Below are 23,260 nucleotides of genomic sequence, written 5' to 3'. Positions count from 1 at the left end.
GACGTTACTCTCTTCCTACCGAGGCAATGCTCCATTTTACTGCATTATTCCAATTTGGTGTCCAAAATCATCAGGCCAAAAGCAAGAATGCCAAGTTTCAAATGCTCATAACAATTTACACTACGGGACAAAAGGGTGTCAATTTGGTGTTAAATTGAGTCTGACCAAGGGAATGCTCCATGGAGTAGAAAATGGGGAACTATATAGCGAAACATACTGATTTGCCAACCAATCCACTCCCTTTTCTCCTGCCATATAAACTAGTTGTGATTGTTTGTTTGTTTGTTTGTTTGTTTGTTTGAAATTTGGCATTCTTGCATGTGTCCTGAAGCACACAAAGAGCTTCAATGTCCAAGTTCTGTGTTACTGAGTGATTCATTCAAAAATAATTCATCTAATTTGCATTAAATGGCACCTTATGCTTTCCTTGTTTCAAAGATTGGGTTAGAGAAAAATTTGTCAGGATTTTATCAACAGACTCCAACCATGTGAGCTAACCGATATCAGCCCATTGAAGAAAAGAGGGGAACCTGGAATCATATACTGCAGAGAAGCTCATTGGTTGCTGCAATGAATCAGCATCTGGTTATACAGACTCCATATTGGTTACTCTGCTTAACAGTAGAACAAAGCTGTTGGCATTCTGGCCAATCAGCATGGGAGGCTCTCTTGCCATCCCTGATTGGTGGCAGCTGGCAGGACTGGTCCACTGGGGTCCTAGTGCCACAGTCTCTCATCTCCATTGCATCCTGACAGAGCTCTTTCCAGGCAAAAGTGAGGACTGCAGATGCTGGAAACCAGAGTTTAGATGAGTGGTGCTGGAAAAGCACAGCAGGTCTAGCAGCATCCGAGGAGCAGGAAAATCTATGTTTCGGACAAAAGCCAAAATGTTGATTTTCCTGCTCCTCAGATGCTGCCTGACCTGTGCTTTTCCAGCACCGCTCTGATTTAAACTCCAAGCTCTTTGCAGTCAAGTTGGGGTCATGGTTTCCACAGATTAGTTTTGAATTTCCCCTCTGTTAGATTCAGTCTCTACTCGAGATTTAAATAAAACACAACTGCAGGTGCTGGAAATCTGAAACAAAAACAGAAATTGCTAGAGAAACTCCGGTATGGCAGCATCCGTGGAAGGAGAAATAGTTTTGAGTCTGGTATGACTCCTCTATGAATATTCTTAAGGACCATTGGACCCCAAGCATTAACCCTGTAACTCTCTTCGCAGACTGCTGAGTTTCTCCAGCAATTTCTGTGTTTGCTTCTAATCTGAGGTTGCTTTGGACAAAACAGAACTGAAAAGGCAGGAAGGTGGAATTGAGGATTATCAGATCAGCCATGAACTGATGGGCTGAACGGCCTACTTCTGCTCAAAAAAACTATTGACAGTTTAGGCTATCCTGTTTCTTTTTAGGATCCCAAAAAAACATATCACTTTGTGCTTCCGTGGGAATACACCCAATTACTCCTCAATCCCATCTCTTCAGTCTCACTGTTCTCTTCTGCAGATTTTTAAAATTCAGTTGAGGTGTGGGTGTTGCTTTCTGGGCCCAGTATCTATTGCCTGTCCCTAGTTGACCCCTTGAGAAGACGGTGCCTCTTCTTGAACCGCTGCAGTCCACGTGCTGTAGATTGACCCATAATGCCCTGAAGGAAGGAATTCCAGGATATTGACACTGAAGGAACGGTGATGTACTTCCAAGCCAAGATGCTGAGTGGTTTGGAGGGGAACTTGCAGGGGATGGTGTTTGTGTATCTGCTGTCCTAGACTGAAGTGTTCATGGGTTTGGAAGGTGCTGTCTGAGGACATCTGGCAAATTTCTGCAGTGTATCTTCTAGATAGTACACTGTGATACTCTGCTCAGTAATCATTAGGTTTTTGCGCTGATTGAAGTGTGCAGAACTGATTATACCAGGTCGCACATTAACCTCTCGATTTGTTGTTTTTGTTTAAACACGCTTTTGTTGGTGAGCTTTGACTTGACATATCTTTGCGTTGGCACTAGGACCTCGAACGTACCCCCCGAGAGTTGGAGGAAGAGGATCTGGATGCCAGTCTGCCGTTGCCAGAAGAGGAAGAGGAAGATCTGTCAGAGTACAAATTTGCCAAGTTTGCTGCCACCTACTTCCAGGGCACCACCACTCACACCTACATCCGCAGACCCCTCAAGCTGCCCCTGCTTTACCATGATGACGAAGGGGACCAACTCGTAAGTAAAAACCATCGGAAGAGTTGGATCGCTTGTCTGGAAGCAAAATAATGCCGATTGTGGGAATCTGAAACAAACGCTGCAGAAACTCCACAGGTCTGGAAGCATCTATGGTGAGAGAATCCAAGTAAACATCTTGAGTATGGTATGAGTTCTGTTCAGAATAGATGCTGCCAGACCTGCTGAATTTCTCTGGCGTTCTGTGTTTGGGTTATTTATCATTTGGATTTACTTGACTTGTGTTTTGATGTTTGACCGGAAACATCAGTGTGCTTTAAGGACGAAATGAAACTGGCTTCATGTTAGAAAATGTCAAATTTTGTTTTGGGTGCCCATCTGACATCCTTTGGCACGAGAAATTAAGAAGGTTAATGAAAGGAAAAGACAAGTTATTTTGTTGAATCGTCCACGTTCATGTCCTGAAAGGATCAACAGTGAAGTAGATTAGTTAGTAACTTTCAAAAGGCAACTGTCCGTACAGCACCTATGGATCAAGAAATATTCCGGTTGATCAAGAGGTCCAACCTAATGTAAAACACACACTAAATAGTAGAAACATAATGCAGAGGGTATGCACTTCACTTTTATTTTGTTTACAACATAAAACACAAGTTTTATTTAAGGTCTTTATTATTAACTGTAGAGAGCCTTCTCACTCACCCCCTCAACTGACTTCACGGATGTAGTGGTAATTTGGAGAAATTGACTCTAAATTGAACCAACTGTTGATATTTTGTGTGGCCATTCTGTTTGACAAGTATATTTACATTGAGGTGAATAAATTAAAAGAATTATAACAATTGGACAGAATAATATAGTAAATTTTGTGGTATTTGATTTTTGCCGGTTCATCTGAGCATCAGTTTGTAAGGTGCTGGTTAAATCCATTTGCTGTACATCTGAAAGGCTGCAGGGGAGAATTGGATAGTTGCCCTGAAGGGCCAGCACTGGTGTGATGGGCCAAATGCTATCTTCTGTCAAATGATATGGCTGGCTCAGTGGTTAGCGCTAGGGACCAGGGTTCGATCCCTGCCTTGGGCAACTGTCTGTGTGGAGTTGGCACATTCTCCTAGTGTCTGCATGGGTTTCCTCCAGTTTCCTCCCGCAATCCAAAGACGTACAGCTTAGGTGATTTGGCCATGCTAAATTGTCCCATTGTGTTCGGGGATGTGTAGGTTAGGTACATTAGTCAATAGGCTAGGGGAATGGGTGTGGGTGGGTTACTCTTCGGAGGGTCGGTGTGGACTTGTTGGGCCAAATGGCCTGTTTCCACACTGTCTGGAATCTACAAGATGCTGTTCTGGAATACAGTAGTGGCCTTCTATGCTGTGTCTCCCCTCAGCTGGCATCAGTAAAATTTGGATTATCCAGTGGCTGTCTGATGCTACTCTGTGGGAGCTTGCTGTGCTCCAAGAAATAGCCAGTGGCATTTTACTACCTCACAGCGCTGGTCGCAGAGCACTTTGAGATGAGTGTTTGCACAGATCGACCTGAGTCTCTCTCTTTTCACACCACCTCCTGGTTTGCAGGCATCTCTGGCAGTCTGGATCACGATATTGAGGTTCATGGGGGATTTACCGGAGCCCAAGTACCACACAGCCATGAGCGATGGCAGCGAGAAGATTCCAGTCATGACCAAAATCTACGAAACCCTCGGCAAGAAGACATATAAGCGGGAGCTGCAGGCTCTCCAGGGAGAGAGCGAGGTAGGCAGCTTGATGGTGAGCCAATCTCTGCTGTTAAGAATATAGAAGCGATCCTCCTTTTCCCATGTGTTTATCTAGATTTCCCTCCAGTCTGTGCTCATGTGGACTGCTACAAATAGCAATGAGTTTCTTGTTACAGTCTGGGACATTTATCACTGGAGCGTGAAACTAAGGGGTGATCTTAGAGTTTTAGAAAATCATGAGGGGTGTAGATAAGGTGAGTAGCAAAGCTCTTTCCCCAGGATAGAGGTGGATTAAGGTGAGAGGGGGAAAGATTTAAAAAGGGACCTAAGGGGCAACTACTCCCACACAGAGGGTGGTACATATGAGCTGCTGGAGGAAGTGGTAGATGCAGGTACAGTTACAACATTTTAAAAGACATTTGAACAGGTGCATGATTAAGAGAGGTTTAGAGGGATATGGGTCAAACACAGGCAAATGGGACTAGTTTAGATTGGGAAACGTGGTGGTCATGGACGAGTTGGACCGAAGGATCTGTTTCCATGCTGTATGACCCTCTGGTAAAGATGTGTTGCTGGTAACAAGATGGTGAAACGCCATTGTTTTCAGAAATCCGGAATTCTCCTTTCTGTATCCTCTGATAATGTATGTTGTGCTGATGTTGATACACCTTCCACTAATGTTGACGTGGTTGTGTTGCAGAGTGCGCATTCTGACAAGAAGAACAGTGTGAGGCACAAGCTGGTTTCCCTGACTCTGAAGAAGAAATCAAAGCTAACTGAGGAGGTAATTTTTTAGAGGATTTTCCTGTTGCCATCCTCCCCATGCGCATGAGTCAAAATGAGTTGCATGATCCAAGTCACTTCACTGATATATCCTCCATTCGATTCCATCCTCGTGAAAATCAGGCTTTACCTTCACTCGCACCAACTCCTCCCCACCCATCATCCCAATGCTCGCTGACGAACAGTGGCTTCAGTGTGGTAACTCTCCAACATGAAGATTTTAAATGTTTTATACCCTTGTCTGTTTCCCTGCAGCTAATCTCCCTCAGCCCTACAGCCCACTCCCTCAATCTCTCTCTGTACTCCTCTGACTAAGACCTCTTGTGCATCCTCGACGGTCCCCAGCCCATGGTGGGTGTCCCGTTTCCTTGTCTCAAAGCTCGGGAGCTCCCTTCCTAATGCGTTCCACCACCATCTCCTTGTTTCAGTCCCTGCTGCTTGGCTGAGCTTTGATCCTTCTTATGAAGTTGAAAAGTGTGGCGCTTGAAAAGCACAGCAGGTCAAGCAGCATCTGAGGAGCAGGAGAATCGATGCTTCAGGCATAAGCCCTTCGTCAGTAACGTTGACTCTCCTGCTCTTCTGAGGCTGCCTGCCCTGCCATGCTTTCCCAGTGCCACACTTTTTGACCCTGACTCTCCTTTTCTCTCCTCCTTGTGATGTGGCCCGTCCAGAGATTTTGTCCAACGAACTCGGTCCTGTGGAAATGTCTCTGATTATTTTGCTGCATTAATGGTACCATATTGGTGCAAGTTGTCATCTCTGCATCTCCCTTTTGACATTTTGGCTTCTCGTCTGACTCCTGTTAGGTGGCAAAGCGATTGAATGATGGGGATTACACCCTCCGGGGGAACAGTATGTTGGAGGACAGGCCAACCTCTAACCTGGAGAAGCTCCATTTTATCATTGGGAACGGCATCCTCAGGCCGGAGGTCAGGTACTGATCCCTCACACACCTTTACTTTCTCATTCCTGTCTTCCTGTTACTCACCAGAGAGTTGAAGAAAGGTTAGATATTGTGGTTTTCTTTCAGTATTCTATCGATTCTTGAATGGTTCCTGAAACCTGGAAAGGAATAAAGGTAACCCCTATGATCTGGGACAGCATTGCTGCCCCACAGCACCAGGGACCTGGGTTCAATTCCAGCCTCAGGCAACTGTCTGCGTGGGTTTCCTGCAAGTATCTTGTTTTCTCCCACAGTCCAAAGTTAAGTGGATTGGCCATGCTGAGTTGCCCATAATGCCCCACCGCAGGGATGTGCAGGAAAGGTGGGTTAGCCATGGGAAATGTAGGGTTACAGGGATTTGGGTGGGGGGAGGAAAATGAGTGGTGGTGCTCTTCAGCGGGTCGGAATGGACCTGATGGGCTGAATGGCCTGTTTCCACACTGTGGGGATTCTAAGAATGAGGAAGGGAGAGAGTGGAGAAGCACAGAGCTGTTAGTGTTAGAATCGACTTCGAAGGATGTAATAATTGACGGTCGGAAAGTAGTGATATGATTGAACAACACAGGTTTGATGAACGGGTTGGTGCTTTTTTAGGATACTTGTCGCACAGATAAAGGGGAACTGGCAGATGTGGTGCACGTGGACTTCTCACATTTGTTTTTTTTTTTATAAAAGTCCCAAGGCTGAGTTAGTAAATAAAGTGCAGAGGATTGGGAGAAATGGACCAGTATGAGTTATGAATTGGTTAACAGACAGAAAAGAGAAAGTAAGGATAAGTTCCAGAATCATTCTGAGGATAACAGACTGTAACTTGTGGGGTCAGCGCTAGTGCCACAACTGGGCACAATTTTTTGATCAATGAATTGGATGTGGGGATCAGATGTAACATTTCCAGATGTGTTGACACAATGAGTTGGAACCCAACTTTGGGAGGGTGCAAAGATGCTTCAAGAAGACTTGAACACGCTCAGTGGCTGGGCTAGAGTGTGGCTGATGGAATATAAAGCGAATGAGTATGAAGTTATTCGCTACAGAAGGAAAAATAAACAGAAAGGTGGATCATTTATTAAATGATTTAAGAGGTTAAGCAATGCGTGCTTTCCAAAGGGACCTGTTTATCAGTCTCTGAAAGCCAGCAAAGGTGCAGCAAACAGTTTGGGGAATTGAGGATTACTGGGAACGAATGGGAGATTGGATGTGAGGAATGTTGGATTAGCTGTGACATTGCTGAATGGCAGAACAGGCTCAAGGGGCCAAGTGCTCTATTTGTGTTCCTTTATAGCCTAAATGGCATGTTGGATTGGAGTCTAAAGGTGGAGTAGCCATGCTGCAGTTTTATAGAACCTTGGTGAGACTTAATCTGAAATCTTGATCGCCTTATCTAAGGAAGGGAATACTCACCATAGAGGGAGTGCACTGGAGGGTCACTAGATTACTCCCTGGGATGGCAGGATGTCAGGTGAGAAGAGCCTGAGGAAATTAGGTCTGTGTCCCTAAAATTTTGCAGAGTAAAGGGTGATCTCATTGAAACTTTCAAAGATCTTGCAGAGGGGACACAGATGTTTCTCCTGCTTGATGAGACTAGAGCCAAGGGATTTAATCTCAGAATAAGGTATATGCCTATTAAAACTCAGAAGAGGAGGAATCCCTTCACTCCAAGAGTGGTGAATCTTTGGAATCCTCTCCCCTAGATTTGGGAGTTCAGTCATTGAACAAATTCAAGACAGAGAGCAATAGATTTCTGGAAGCTAATGGCATCAAGGAATATTGAGTTGGAGTGGGAAGTGCCAATGAGGAGATAATCAACCATGATCTGATTGATTGATTGAATTTCAAACAGGTTTGATGGACTGAATGGACAATTTCTGATCCTAAGGGGAGGCAATAGCTTGGTGGTATTGTTGCCAGACTGTTAACACAGATAATGTTCTGGTGACCTGGGTTCAAATCCTGCCACAACAAATGATGGAATTTGAATTCAATAAGTGAGCGTCTAATGATCATAAATCCATTGTCGTTAGTGAACCAGCTGGGATTTTGCTCAGTAATGTCCTTTTTAGGAAAGGAAACTGCTGCCTTTACTCAGTCTGGCCTACATGTGACACCAGACCCACAGCAATATGGTTGACTCTTAACTGCCCTTTGGGTAATAAAGACTGGCCTGGCTAGCAATGCCCTCATCCTGTGAATGAATAAATCTAAAACAAAGGGGTTTGCGAGTCCTCATGCCTAAATCCTGCAAAAGGTTAGCGTACAAGTTCAGTAGGTAATAAGGAAGGCCACTGGACCCTGTGGCCTTTTTATTTCAAAGGGAATGGAGCATTAAAAGGAGAGAGTTCTTATCTAACTAATGCCTTGCATTACTTTGAACCAGAGCTGGAATACTGCTGTGGTACTGAGCAGATCTGGGCACTGAACTTGGACAGGAAGGATATGTTAGAATTGGACAGAGTACCATGTAGGTTTACAGGAATGATGCCTGAATTTCAGAGATTTAAGGTGTGAGGAGAGATTGTACAAATAAGACCTGTTTTCTCCAGAATTTAGAAAGTCAAGGGGTGATCTGATGGAAGTCGTGAAGGCATTAACTGGAAAAGACAGGGTAGATAAAGAGAAACTATTGCCACTGTTTGGAGATCCTAGAACGAGGGGCACAGCCTGAGAATTACGACCAGGGGAGATATTCGGAAGCTCTTCCACACACGAGTGGTAGATGCTGTTTGGATCTCTTCCACAAACAGCAATTGTCAATTTTAAATTTGCAATAATGTTTTGTTAAGCAAAGGTATTAAGGGATATGGGCCAGAGGCAGGTATATGGAGTTAGGCCACAGATCAGCCACAATCTTGGTGCTGGAACAGGCTCAAGGGGCTGAGTGACCTCACCAATGGAGGTGACGTGTTGGTCACTGTCTCTCACGCTCACCTCCCCCACCCCCTACACTTTGAAAAATGGGAAAACTCTGTCCAGTCGGTGAATGTCTCTAAGCCATCCTTTTGTTTTGGGATGACACCATGACATCCCTTGTTACATGATTCTGTGCTTATGACTGATTTTTAACAAGAGGTTCAGTGAGGTGCCTAGGCCTTATACCACCTATTGACTGAGTCTTGTCATGTGACAGGGATGAGATTTACTGCCAGATCTGCAAACAACTTACCCAGAATCCGTCCAAGAGCAGCCATGCCCGGGGCTGGATCCTCATGTCCCTCTGTGTTGGCTGCTTCGCTCCTTCTGCAAAGTTTGTCAAGGTAAGTTTCCAGCTCTCACTGTGATTTTATGAACGCTTAAAATATCCAGTGATCCACCTGAAAATGGATGGGATTTAAAACCAAGGTACATCTGATTTAAAGAAAAAGACTTCTCCCCGATGTGCTGGCCAATATGTATTTGTCTTTTCCTCTCTCCTCTCCTGCTTTAAGACCATAAGACATAGGTGCAGAAATTAGGCCATTCAACCCATCAAGTCTGCTCCACCATTCAATCATGGCTGATATGTTTTTCAAGTCGAGAGTGTGATGCTGGAAAAGCACAACAGATCAGGCAGCATCCAAGGAGCAGGAGAATCGGTGTTCGGGCAGAAGCCCTTCATCAGGAATGGTCTCAACTCTGATCTGCAGTCCTCACTTTCTCCTCCTTTTGATAAGTTTCTCACCCCCCCCCCCCCCCCCCCCCATTCTCTCTCTTTCTCCCCGTAACCCTTGATCCCCTTGATACTCAAGAACCTATCTCAGTCTTAAAAATACTCAATGACCTGGCCTCCACAGCTTTTTGTGGCAATGTATTCCAGATTCCCCACTCTCTGGCTGAAGAAGTTTCTCCTTATCTCCATTCTAAAAGGTCTTCTCTTTACTCTAAGTCTGTGCCCTCGGGTCCTAGACTCTCCTATCAATGGAAACATCTTCCCAACATCCACTCTGTCCAGGTCTTCTGGTATTTTGTAAGTTTTTCAATCCGATTTCACCCTCATCCTTATGAATTCCATCGAGGTATAGTCCCAGAGCCCTCGAACATTCCTCATATATTAAGTTTTTCATTCCTGGGACCATTCTCATGAACTTCCTCTGAACCTGCACCAGGGCCAGTACGTCCTCCCTGAAATATGGGACCCAAAACTGTCCCATCACTTCTACAGCTCTCCACCCCCCCCCCCCCCCCCCCGCCCCCTTATTTATCTAAAAGTTTCTCTAAAATAGAAGATCATCTGTTATTACGGCATTGCTATTGGTGGGAGCTTACTGTGCCCAAGATTAACCTCTGCCATCGCACATTGACTACAGCTAAATAAGATGCTGATTACGTTCTGAGGAAGGGTCGCTGGACCCAAAATGTTAATTCTGATTTTTCTCTCCACAGATGCTGCCAGACCTGCTGACTTTTGCCAGAAACATATTTTTTTTTGTGTCCAAAGCTTACTGAGTGCTCTGAGTAGCAGGGTACCTGGTCATGATCATATTACCATATAATATCAGAAATCACATGCCACCAGGTTATAGTCCAACAGGTTTATTTGAAATCACAAGCTTTCGGAGCGCAGCCCCTCCATTAGGTGAAAAACTTGTGATTTCAGTCCAAACCTGTTGGACTATAACCTGGTGTCATTTGATTTGTGACTTCACCCACTCCAGTCTAACACCGGTACCTACATACAACACCATTACCATATGTGGGAGTTTGCTTTGTGCAAGTTAACTGCCTTATTTCCTACACTTTAAACACCTAATGCACTTTTGAAAAATACTTTATTGGCTGTAAAATGCTTCAGGTTGTCCACAATCCTGAAAGGCACTATATAAATGCAAAACTATCTTTGTAATAATTCTATTTTACTTTATTTTCTTTTAGTGAAGTCCAGCTGCTCTGACTATATGGAGTTATTTTGACTTTGGGATTATTGGTATGAGAGTAGAGAATGTCTAGGTGATGAGGGACAGTTTGAGACTCCTGCCGATGCTCATGCCAGTGTAAATTGCACCAGTAGAGTCCCTTTTCTACTATTGCACATGTTTCGTCAGCACACGTTGGCTGTCACACGGTTGGTGAATAGGTGAACACTGTTTGTTTGTAAAACATGATCTTTAGTATACATGTGTTGGCTCATACATGATTCCATCCCCACCACTTAGTGTATTTTCATTGTGCGTTTTTTTTTTTATATAGAGGGAGATTGCACAAGAATGCCACTATTGTGTTATTAGCAGAAAGGATTGTAATTTAATCTGCACTCCTGACAGAAAAGGGAGTGAAAAGCTGGAATGGTTTTAAAAAAAAAATTGCTGTCGAAGCTAGGAATGATTTGAAAATGCCAAACAAAAGTTGTTCAATCACAAACTGACATCTGGAATAAGTAACAGTGGGAGTGCTTGGAAGAGCTTCTAACATTTGCAGAGAGCGCCACGGAATTGGTAGAGTGCAGAAGGAGGCCATTTGACCCATGTTTGCATTGACTGTGGAAATGGCATTGTGACTTAATGCCATCCTTGTACCCTTTCCCTTTCTGCTGTATGTTGGATCATTTATTTAGGTGGAAACAGCACCCCTATTGAATGCCTCAGTTGAACCTGCTTTCTCCACGTTTCCAGGCAGCGATTTCATCCCCTCACTACTCACTGAGAGAAAAAGCATTTCTTGTCACGTTTACTACTTTTGCAAATTCCTTTCGTTCTGTGTTACCTTGTCCTTGAGAGAAGGACGAATGGTTTCTCCCTGTCTGCTTTGCCTAGGCTCCTCGCAATTTTGACTCATACAGCATGGAAACAGACCCTTTGATTCAACCAGTCCGTGCCAACCATAATCCCAAACTATCAGCTGTCTGCACATGGTCCATATCCCTCCAAACCTTTTTCTTTTCATGTACTTATCCAAATGTCTTTTTAATATGGTAACTGCATCAATCGCTTCCTCTGGAAATTTATTCCACTCATGAGCCATCGTGTTTGAAAGTTGCCATCCTGACTCCTTTCCCCACCCCACGAGTCAATGGTGGATTTTTGGTGGACAATTAGACTCTGGGTTACAGAACCAGTTTGGGACAGAGATTGAGCGAGAAATATGCCACAATCTAATTGAATGCTGGACCAGGCTTAAGGGGCTTAATGGCCTCCCAGTGCTCTGGTTTCCTCCCATAGTTCAAGGATATGCAGGTTAGGTGAATTGGCCATGCTAAATTGCCCACAGTGTTCAGGGATGTGTAGGTTAGGTGCATTAGTCAGTCAGGGGAAATGTAGAGTAATATGGTAGGGAATGGGTCTGGAGGGTCTGTGAGGACTTGTTGGGCCAAATGGCCTGTTTCCACACTGTCGGGATTCTATAATTTTGTGTTTCTGTTGCTGTAGTATTTAAGAAATTTCATCAATGGGGGTCCACCCGGCTACGCACCTTACTGTGAGGAACGAATGAGGAGAACGTTTGCTAATGGAACACGGACACAGCCTCCCAGCTGGCTGGAACTCCAGGTAATTCCAGGAGTGTGAAATTTATTATTTAAAAACTGTTTAGGGGGTCGGGGGTCAGGGTTAGTGTTCCAGGACCATCTCCAAGACTTTAAACCAAAGCACATCTGCCCCCTCAGCTTGAACATGGTGTCATTAAGTGGAGGAGCTAAGGATTGCCCACCATCTACCCACAATGCCCCTCTCCAGAAATATATTATCAGATTAAGGGTGGCTCAGTGGTTAGCATTACTGCCTCATAGCGCCAAGGACCCAGGTTCGATTCCAGCCTCTGGCAACTGTCCATGTGGAGTTTGCACATTCTCCTCGTGTCTGCGTGGGCTTCCACCAGGTGCTCTAGTTTTCTCCCACAGGCCAAAGATGTGCAGTTTCGATGGATTAGCCATGCTAAATTGTCCTGTTGTGTCCAGGGATGTGAAGGCTAGGTGGGTTAGCCATTGGAATTGCAGGGTTACGGGAGGTAGGATGAAGGGGCATTGAGTCTGGGTAGGATACTCTTCAGAGGATCAGTGCATACTCTGTAAACAGTTGGGATTATATGATTCTTTTTGAAAGTGTCAATTTCCCCCCCCCCCCCCCCACGACAGTGCGTTCTGTAATCTGCCCTTTGTCTTCCCCTTCGTAACAGGCCACCAAGTCGAAGAAGCCAATCATGTTGCCCATCACCTTCATGGATGGGACGACAAAGACCCTCCTGACAGACTCCGCGACAACAGCCAAAGAGCTGTGCAATGCGTTGGCTGACAAGATAGGCCTGAAGGATCGCTTTGGATTTTCTCTCTATATTGCTTTGTTCGACAAGGTATGGATATCCAAAACTATCATGTCTCCAACCATTGTGTTAAAGGTGATATATAAATGCTGATGGTGTTGTTGGACTACAGGAATGTACATAGAAGTTCTTTGTCTTATTGATGTCCAGAATTTGTCCAGTCACAATGCATGATGGTCCTGCAGCCAAATTTGACATCTGTGTCTGTTCCAGTTGGAGTGTTGAGGGGTTTGATTAATCAGTCATTTGATTATGTGAACTGCCCCCTCTGTAGGTCTCCTCCCTTGGCAGTGGGAATGATTATGTAATGGATGCCGTCTCCCAGTGCGAGCAGTACGCCAAGGAACAAGGCGCTCAGGAGCGCAACGCACCCTGGCGCCTCTTCTTCCGTAAGGAGATCTTCACACCCTGGCACGATCCAACTGAGGACCTGGTGGCAACCAACCTCATTTACCAGCAGACAGTGAGAGGGGTCAAGTTTGGAGAGTACAGGTGTGACAAGGTGAGTCTGACCTTCCTCAAGGCACACTCGATGGGTTGAATGGCCTATGTTCTGTGTGCCATCTCATGTTTTGCCTCATTAACTTTGTGGAAAGTGTGTGTTTTTGGCAAGGATTTATTGCCCATGAACTGAGTTGCTTTGCTGAGAGTGGAGTTCAGAGTCCACCATCTTGCCATGGGTCTGGATTCTCCGGTAGGCCAGACCGAGAATGACTGGCAGATTTCCTGTTCGTCAACCCGATTGGGTTTTTATTGCAGCGCAGTAGATGCTTTGATACCGTTACTAGGTGGCACCATGGCTCAGTGGTTAGCACTGCTGCCTCATAGTGCCAGGGACTTAGGTTCGATTTCACCCTTTGGTGACTGCGTGGAGTTTGCACATTCTCCCAGGGTTTCCGTGGGTTTCCTCCCACAGTCCAAACATGTGCAGATTAGGTGAATTGGCCATGCTAAAACCTGCCCATAGTGTCCAGGGATGTGCAGGCTAGGTGAGTGAGCCATGGGAAATGCAAGGATATGGAGATTGGATGAGATCCTCTTTTTTTGGAGGGTTGGTATGGATTCAATGAGCTGAGTGGCCTGCTTCCACATTGTAGGAATTTTCTGATTTGTTTCAGATATATATTCATTGAATCTAAATTTCTCAGCTGCCCCTAGCGAGATTTCTTGTCACCTTTCCTGAGTCAGTCTAGACTTGTACAGTCTTACTGGGCTCCCATCCAGAGACTGTAACATCCCCACCAAGCCTCCAATGTTTAGGGGAGTGGGGTAGTTAATTTCTGCTTTAAAATTGAACAAATGAATGTCTCTGTATACTGTTTAAAAGAAAATATAACCAGAGAGAACCTTTGTTGTTCCTACATTTGTGGGTAGGCGGGGTCACTAGCGAGGTTGGCATTTCTTGATCATTGCCAATTATCCTCGAGAATCCTACCATGTCATTGTCGGTCTGGAGTCACGTGTAGCCCAGACTGGGTAAAGATGACAGATTGACTTCTCTGAAGGGCCTGAATGAACCAGATGGGGCATTAACAGCAACCTGTGATAGGTCGCTGATGTTAGTCTCCAGAGGTAGGGTCCTTTTTTCCTTAGGGACTCTCTCTCTCTGCCAGCACTATGGGTGCACTCACCCCTGCCCACACTGTCCCCAATTCAACCAATTTCCAAAAGCCACCCATTGAAATTCAATTCAGAGAGGCAGCTCCGCATCGCCTTCTCATGGGTAAATGGGGATATAACAGCTGGCTTAACTAGTGACGTGTCTACGTGCCCATAAATGAGCAAATAAAATCCAGATTTTTAAAAATAAATAAATTTATAAATAGTTCAAACTCCCCCTGCTGCTGTGGGATTTGAACATGTGCCCGTTAGCCAGTATTGTTCATCCAGTGATGTGCAGCATGAACGTTGCTGTCTTCCCCCATGAACTGAATCAAACTGTTGAGTCAGGATCTCCTTCAGCAGTTGCAGCCATTAGCTTCAGTTGGACAAGTCTGCCTCTACTGGCCTCAAATGGTATAGCATAGCAAGTCATTCAGTTACAGAGCCCACAAATGGATGATGAGTGCTAATCACGTCAACAACACCCACATTGAGAATGAAACAAGCAAAACGATTGTGTGGTGGGCACTACTGTTAAATTCTGCCCTTAGTCCACTTCCATGTGCAATTGAGCCCTTCAGCTCAAGTTGACAGTGTAGCATCAGGCATCCCAAACCAAACTGGAGTCAGTCGGAATCGGGGCAAAATCTCTGCTGGTTGGAATCCCTGATTAGAGTGGTGCAGGAAAAGCACAGCAGGTCAGGCAGCATCCAAGGAACAGGAAAATCAACATATGGTTGGAATCATACCTAACGCACAGGGAGCTGGTTATGGTTGTTGTCCAGTCATCTCAGCTCCAGGATATCTCTGCAGGAGTTCCTCAGGGTAGTGTCCTAGGCCCAACTATCTTCAGCTGCTTCATCAATGACCTTCCCTCCATCACAAGGTCAGAATTGGGGATGTTCACTGGTTACATAATGCTCAGCATCTTTCATACCATCTCAAATACTGAAGCATTCTGTGTTCAAACGTAACAAGACCTGGACAATATCCAGGTATAGACTGGAGTGATGAGTGACAAATGCCAGGCAATGATTGTCCCCAATAACAGAGATCAATCATCGTTCTTTTAACTTCCAATGGAAATATCGCTGCTAAATTTGACCACATTATCAACATCTAGGAGGCTGCCATTGACCAGGAACTGAACTGGACTAGTCACAGTGGTTACGGGAGGAGGGTCAGAGGCTAGGATCTGGGTCGCTGGGTTAAAAATCTGGGAATTCCCTCCCTAATGATATTGTCGGTCTAGAGGACCAATAATAAACTGAAAACAAGTGCTGTAAATCGCTAGTAGGTCAGGCAGCATCTGTGGAAAGAGCGAGCAAGCCAATGTTTTGAGTCTAGATGACTTTAGCTCTGAAGAGTCTACAAGAATCAATATTAGCATGCTCCCTCTCCATGGACGCTGCCTGACCTGCTGTGATCTCCAACATTATTTTTTTGTTTTTTGTTTTCAATACAGGTTCCAGCATCTGCAGTAATTTTGCTCCTACATTGGGCAGATGATAAATGCTGTCTGAGCCAATGATGCCCATGCACCCACCAATGAATAAAGAAACTAGAATGGATGATATTCCCTTCTCACTCCTCTGTGCAGCCATATGGATATCCAGTGTTTGCTCAGAAGCCAACCGCTCTGAATGAGCACCTCCACCATGTGGCCTGCCCCAGATAGTGATACTGAGTCAGCACCACCCTCCCTCGGGCCTGCAGTTTGGTGATCAATGCAGCCCCTCTCTGTGATGTCCATTTCCTGTGAGGGTTTAAACATAAAAAAAAAAAGTAACAATCCAAGTGTTGTTCTGGTTTACCATTTTGTTATACATTTACTTGGGTTAGCCAACACTTACTGACTCTGTTTCTCTTCCACTTTCTGTAACTTGTACCCTGGCTGCAATAGGAGGAAGACTTGGCTGAGCTGGCATCCCAGCAGTACTACGTGGATTATGGGTCCGAGATTGTCCTGGAGCGACTCTTGAGCTTAATCCCATCTTACATTCCAGACCGGGAGATCAGCTCCTCTAAAACAGTGGAGAAATGGGCTCAGTACATCACTGCAGCTCATAAGAAGGTGGGTTCACACTGCACAGAACTGAGAGACTGACAGAGGCTGCATCCCTCGGACCTGAGATTTATCCAGCTCACTGTGTTAGAGCCTGAACAGACCAGCCCCCTCTCCTAGCTGATTACCATCTTCCTTAAACTTAAGCTCATCCAACATTTCTTGTTCTCCCCATATTTGTTGGCATTTATTTACTGTTGTCTTACGTTCTGTCTGTTTATGGGGCAGCACTGCTGCCTCACAGTACCAGGGACCTAGGTTTTGTGTGTGTGTGCTCCCCGTGTCTGGGTTTCCTCCGGGTGCTCCATTTCCTCCCACAGTCCAAAGATGTGCAGGTCAGGTGGGTTGGCCACGCTAAATTGCCCGTAGTGTTCAGGAATGTGCAGGCTGGGTGAATTTACCTTGGGTAATGCAGGATTGCAGGGATGGGTCTGGGTGGGATGATTTTCACCAGGTCAGTGTAGACTCGACGGGTCGCATGGCCTGCTTCCACACTGTTAGGGGTTCTATGATTCTGCAAATTCACTCAATCCTTCACCTTTCAGATGTCTGCTCCTTCCATCTCCTGTGTTTTTTTTTGTTTTGCTTCACCATTGGTCATGTCTTCAGTCCCAAGTTTTGAACTTTCCTCTCCAGCCTCCATCTCCTCCTTCATGATAAAAGCTATCTCAGCTCTCTCAATCCAGAAGAGGCTTATCAGCCTGATCTGATATCCCCATGTGGGCTGATTTGATCTCTTGTCCCATTTCGTTCCTGAGCATAGTGGGATATTTTCTGATGGTAAAGGCTGTTTTGAACAAAGTTTATTGTTGAAATCTTTCATAATCAGATGTTAACATGGAAGTGGATATTTGTGAAATTTAGGATTGATGCTCTGCAAGGTTTGACTGAAGTTTTGTAAAGTTAAAGCTGTCGGGTGTGTTTTGGCACCGAATCAACTGATCATGCAACAAGGGGGATGTCCGGTTCCAAGTGACCAATTGTGTTAGGGGATTCTGTAGTCCGAGGTACAGACAGACGTTTTTGTGGCCAGCAGAGAAAAAGCAGAATGGTGTGTTGCTTCCCTGGTGCCAGGATCAAGGATGTCTCAGAGAGGGTGCAGAATGTTCTCACGGGGGAGAGGGGCCAGCAGGAGGTCATTGTCCACATTGGAACCAACAACATTGGAAGGGAAAAGGTTGAGATTCTGAAGGGAGATTAGAGAGTTAGGCAGAAATTGAAAAAGGAGGTCCTCGAGGGTAGTAATATCTGGATTACTCCCAGTGCTACAAGCTGGTGAGGGCAGGAATAGGAGGATAGAGCAGATGAATGCATGGCTGAGGAGCTGGTGTATGGGAGAAGGATTCACATTTTTGGGTCATTGGAATCTCTTTTGGGGTAGAAGTGACCTGTACAAGAAGGACGGATTGCACCTAAATTGGAAGGGGACTGGCAGGGAAATTTGCTAGAGCTGCTCAGGAGGATTAAACTAGTAAGGTAGGGGGTGGGGGGCTGGGACCCAGGGAGATAGTGAGGAAAGAGATCAATCTGAGACTGGTACAGTTGAGAACAGAAGTGAGTCAAACAGTCAGGGCAGGCAGGGACAAAGTAGGACTAATAAATTAAACTGCATTTATTTCAATGGAAGGGGCCTAACAGGGAAAGCAGATGAACTCTGGGCATGGTTAAGAACATGGGACTGGGATATCATAGCAATTATGGAAACATGGCTCAGGGATGGGCAGGACTGGCAGCTTAATGTTCCAGGATACAAATGCTACAGGAAGGATAGAAAGGGAAGCAAGAAAGGAGGGGTGGGGGGCGGGAGTGGTAATTTTGATAAGGGATAGCAATACAGCTGTACTGAGGGAGGATATTCCCGGAAACTGAGGAATAAGAAAGGGATGATCACCTTATTGGGATTGTATTACAGACCCCCTAATAGTCAGAGGGAAATTGAGAAACAAACTTGTGAGGAGATCTCAGCTATCTGTAAGAATAATAGGGTGGTTATGGTAGGAGATTTTAACTTTCCAAACATCAACTGGGACTGCCATAGTGTTAAAGGTTTAGATGGAGAGGAATTTCTTAAGTGTGTACAAGACAATTTTCTGATTCAGTATGTAGATGTACCCACTAGAGAAGGTGCAAAACTTGACCTACTCTTAGGAAATAAGGCAGGGCAGGTGACTGAGGTGTCAGTGGGGGAGCACTTTGGGGCCAGTGACCATAATTCTATTCGTTTTTAAAATAGTGATGGAAAAGGATAGACCAGATCTAAACATTGAAGTTCTAAATTGGAGAAAGGCCAATTTTGACGGTATTACACAAGAACTTTCGAAAGCTGATTTGGAGGCAGATGTTCGCAGGTAAAGGACGGCTGGAAAATGGGAAGCCTTCAGAAATGAGATAACAAGAATCCAGAGACAGTATATTCCTGTCAGGGTGAAAGGGAAGGCTGGTAGGTATAGGGAATGCTGGATGACTAAAGAAATTGAGGGTTTGGTTAAGAAAAAGAAGGAAGTATATGTCAGGTATAGACAGGAGAGATCGAGTGAATCCTTAGAGTGTAAAGGAAGTAGGAGTATACTTAAGAGGGAAATCGGGAGGGGGAAAAAAGGGAACATGAGATAGCTTTGGCAAATAGAATTAAGGAGAATCCAAAGAGTTTTTACAAATACATAAAAGACAAAAGGGTAACTAGGGAGAGAATAGGACCCCACAAAGATCAGCAAGGCGGCCTTTGTGTGGAGCCGCAGAAAATGGGAGAGATACTAAATGAGTATTTTGCATCAGTATTTACCGTGGAAAAATATGGAAGATATAGACTGTAGGGAAATAGATGGTGACATCTTACAAAATGTCCATATTACAGATGTTTTGAAATGGGTAAAGGTGGATAAATCCCCAGGACCTGATCAGGTGTAACCTAGAACTCTGTGGGAAGCTAGAGAAGTGATTTCTGGGCCTCTTGCTGAGATACTTGTATCATCGATAGTCACAGGTGAGCTGCCGGGAGACTGGAGGTTGGCAAATGTGCCACTGTTTAAGAAGGGTGGTAAGGACAAGCCAGGGAACTATAGACCGGTGAGCTTGACCTCAGTGGTGGGCAAGTTGTTGGAGAGAATCCTGAGGGACAGGATGTACATGTATTTGTAAAGTCAAGGACTTATTAGGGATAGTCAACATGGCTTTGTGCGTGGAAAATTATGACTCACAAACTTGATTGAGCTTTTTGAAGAAGTAACAAAGAGGATTGATAAGGACAGAGCAGTGGATGTGATCTATATGGACTTCAGTAAGGCGTTTGACAAGGTTCCCCATTGGAGACTGGTTAGCAAGGTTAGATCTCACGGAATACAGGGAGAACTAGCCATTTGGATACAGAACTGGCTCAAAGGTAGAAGACAGGGGGTGGTGGTGGAGGGTACTTTTTCAGACTGGAGGCCTGTGACCAATGGAGTGCCACAAGGATCGGTGCTGGGCCCTCTACTTTTTGTCATTTACATAAATGATTTGGATGCGAAGATAAGAGGTACAATTAGTAAGTTTGCAGATGACATCAAAATTGGAGGTGTAGTGGACAGCGAAGAGGGTTACCTCCGATTACAACAGGATCTTGATCAGATGGGCCAATGGGCTGAGAAGTGGCGGATGGAGTTTAATTCAGATAAATGCGAGATGCTGCATTTTGGGAAAGCAAACCTTAGCAGGACTTATACACTTAATGGTAAGGTCCTAGGGAGTGTTGCTGAACAAAGAGACCTTGGAGTGCAGGTTCATAGCTCCTTGAAAGTGGAGTCGCAGGTAGATAGGATAGTGAAGAAGGCGTTTGGTATGCTTTCCTTTATTGGTCAGATTATTGAGTACAGGAGTTGGGAGGTCATGTTGTGGCTGTACAGGACATTGGTTAGGCCACTGTTGGAATATTGTGTGCAATTCTGGCCTCCTTCGTATCGGAAGGATGTTGTGCAACTTGAAAGTGTTCAGAAAAGATTTACAAGGATATTGCCATGGTTGGAGTATTTGAGCTATAGGGAGAGGCTGAACAGGCTGGGGCTGTTTTCCCTGGAGGGTCGGAGGCTGAGGGATGACTTTGTAGAGGTTTACAAAATTATGAGGGGCATGGATAGGATAAATAGGCAAAGTCTTTTTCCTGAGGTCGGGGAGTCCAGAACTAGAGGGCATAGGTTTAGGGTGAGTGGGGAAAGATATAAAAATGACCTAAGGGGCAACATTTTCACAGTGTAGTAAGTGTATGGAATGAGCTGCCAGAGGAAGTGGTGGAGGCTGGTACAATTGCAACATTTAGAGTCATCTGAATGGGTAAATGAATAGGAAGGGTTTGGAGGGATATGGGCCGGATGCTGGCAGGTGGGACTAGATTGGGTTGGCATATCTGGTCGGCATGGACAGGTTGGACCGAAGGGTCTGTTTCCGTGCTGTACATCTCTATGACTCTGTCTGCACCGTCTCTTCAAAGGACCATCATAACTTAGTATCATTCTCCTGCCTTTTCCCATTCCCTTGCACATTATTTAAACAGGAATAGTGTCCTCATGCCTCAGTTGGACCTGTCTCTGCTGCTCTCCCAGGGAGTGCAAATTCTATGCTATGTGAAATGTTTTCTTTTCACATTTGCTTCTTTTGCAAATTTGTTTTATCTGTGACCCCCGTTTGAAGTGTCTCTGGAAAAAGCTTTTATTCTTCCATGACAAGGCAAGTATTTATTGTCCACCTCCGTTCAGTCTGAGTGGCTTGGTAGGCTATTTCAGAAGGCCTACACTGCTGTGGGTCTGGAGTTACATGTAGGCCAGATTAGGTAAGACTGACAGATTTCCATCCCTAAAGGACATTAGTGAACCCGATGGGGCGATGGATTCATGGTCACCATTACTGAAACTAACTTGATAGATATTTTCAAATCAATCTGTTCAGTGATGCGTTACACAATTCTGTGACAGGTGGGGCATGAACCCAGGCCTCTTGGTCTGTAGGGACACTACCACTACACCATAAGAGCCCCTGAGTTTAACTTTCAATTCTATTTTTATTAATAGAATGTAAATTCTACCAACTACTGTGGTGGGATCTGAACCCACGTTCCCCAAGAGTATTAACCTGAGGTTCTGGGCTATTGGCCCAGTGACATCACCTCTACACCACCATCTATCCTTATTAAAGTGTGAACAGCACATAAACAATGAGGGGGATATTAATACTGATGGTGTTTATTTTCATGTTATTTGGATACTTAGTTATAAAAGGGAAGATGTTGGAGATGGGAGAAGGTTTTTGTGGAAACCACCTCCTCCAATCGGACACAAACTGAAGTGACACTGAACTCCAAAGCCAAGGGTTCTTTGACATTTGCATCTCCAGCGGGCAGGGTGGTTAGGCACGCTTGCCTTCACTACTCCGACCTGTTGAGTATGTCATGTTCAGGTTGTACAGGATGATGGTGAGGCTTCTTCTGGACTACTGTGTGTAGTTCTGATCACCCTCTAATAGGAAAGATATTGGGGAGGGTTCAGGGAAGGCTTACCAGGATGTTACTGGGAATGGAGGGCTTGTGTTAGAAGGAGAGATTGGATAGGCTGGGACTTCTTTCCCACTGGAGCGTAGGAAGTTGAGTGGTGACCTTAGAGGTTTATCGAGTTTTGAGAAGAGTTGTAGCTCAGGCTGAAGTTCTGACTGTCGGTTTGCTCGCTGAGCTGGAAGGTTTGTTTTCAGATGTTTCGTCACCATACTAGGCAACCTCATCAGAGGGCCTCTGAATGAAGCTTCGTTCAGAGACTCACTGAAGATATTACCTTGTATGGTAATGCAACGTCAAAAAACAAACCTTCCAGCTTAGAGGTTTATAAAAGGATGAGGGACATAGATAAAGTGAATAACAAAGGTCTTTTCCTAAGGTTGAGGGAGTTCAAACACAGGGGCAAGTTTTTAAGATGAGAGGAGAACCTTTTTAAAAGGGACCTGAGGGGTAACATTTTCACACCGGGTGGTTCTCATGTAGAACGAACGATGTGGTAGATAGAGGTATAGTGACAACATTTTAAAAGATAAGTTCATGAATAGGAAAGGTTTGAAGGGATATGGGCCAAATGCAGGCAGGTGGGACTAGTTTAGGTTTGGGAACCGGGTTGGTGTGGGCTAGTTGGACCGAAAGGTCTGTTTCTATGCTGTAAGACACTGTCTGATATCATGTCAAAATTGAACCATGATGTAAAGTGCCATCCTAGTATGGTACAAGACTTAACATCCACACAATTGAAAGGGATTTGAGTTGGTGTATCAGCTGAATTATTGGTTTGAAGGAGAGGTTCTCTCTATGCTGAGTCTCGCTTACCCTGTCCTCCACAATCCTCCTCCTTCTCCTTCTGTTCTGAAGCCTAAGGCTGCCCTCTGTTGACCAAATGGATTACTGCACTGCTGTTGTTCTAATGGCTTCAGAGAAGACTGGCAATTTAGGTGTTCCATTTTCAATCCAAACACTGAGCTTCAGTTGTGGCATACTGCTGTTAAGTAATTCCTCTTTTTTTTTTGTATTATTTGTAAATGAAGCACACCAGGCTTTAGTATTAGAGTTGTGGAGTACAAGAGGAAGGCAATGCTAAGACAGCTGTTCGATCTCTGTACAATTTTGAACACGTTGAGGGGAAGATGTGAATGAATTGGAAAGAGTGTAGGAGGTGCAAGTTCCAGGGATAAGAAACGTCAATGATATGGATAGACTGAAGAAGTTGAAACTGTTTGACCTGGAAAAGAAGGCTGAGAGGAGAGTGATA

At 44.9% G+C, this 23,260-nt stretch overlaps 1 protein-coding gene across 4 annotated transcripts in view; it reads left to right on the top strand.

Moving 5' to 3' along the window:
* The window catches only part of myo7aa (myosin VIIAa), a 194,659-nt gene that overhangs the window by 110,126 nt on the left and 61,273 nt on the right, over positions 1-23,260 (top strand). For 3 of the 4 annotated variants that reach the window (XM_087988417.1, XM_087988418.1, XM_087988419.1), the window contains exons 23-31: positions 2,001-2,204; positions 3,734-3,910; positions 4,574-4,657; positions 5,463-5,590; positions 8,724-8,850; positions 11,935-12,054; positions 12,680-12,853; positions 13,098-13,325; positions 16,329-16,499. In XM_087988417.1, the coding sequence (XP_087844543.1) occupies positions 2,001-2,204; positions 3,734-3,910; positions 4,574-4,657; positions 5,463-5,590; positions 8,724-8,850; positions 11,935-12,054; positions 12,680-12,853; positions 13,098-13,325; positions 16,329-16,499 (1,413 nt within the window). Of the gene's footprint in view, positions 1-2,000; positions 2,205-3,733; positions 3,926-4,573; positions 4,658-5,462; positions 5,591-8,723; positions 8,851-11,934; positions 12,055-12,679; positions 12,854-13,097; positions 13,326-16,328; positions 16,500-23,260 lie in introns of all 4 variants that reach the window. The other variant, XM_087988416.1, reaches the window with a different exon arrangement.

This window comes from Chiloscyllium plagiosum, unplaced genomic scaffold, assembly GCF_037043375.1.
Source record: "Chiloscyllium plagiosum isolate Xiang-an unplaced genomic scaffold, Cpla_swu_hap1 HiC_scaffold_6, whole genome shotgun sequence".
Classification (NCBI taxonomy): Eukaryota; Metazoa; Chordata; class Chondrichthyes; order Orectolobiformes; family Hemiscylliidae; genus Chiloscyllium; species Chiloscyllium plagiosum.
The sequence above is the reverse complement of the archived record's forward strand: the minus strand, read 5'-3'. Positions and strand labels throughout refer to the sequence as shown.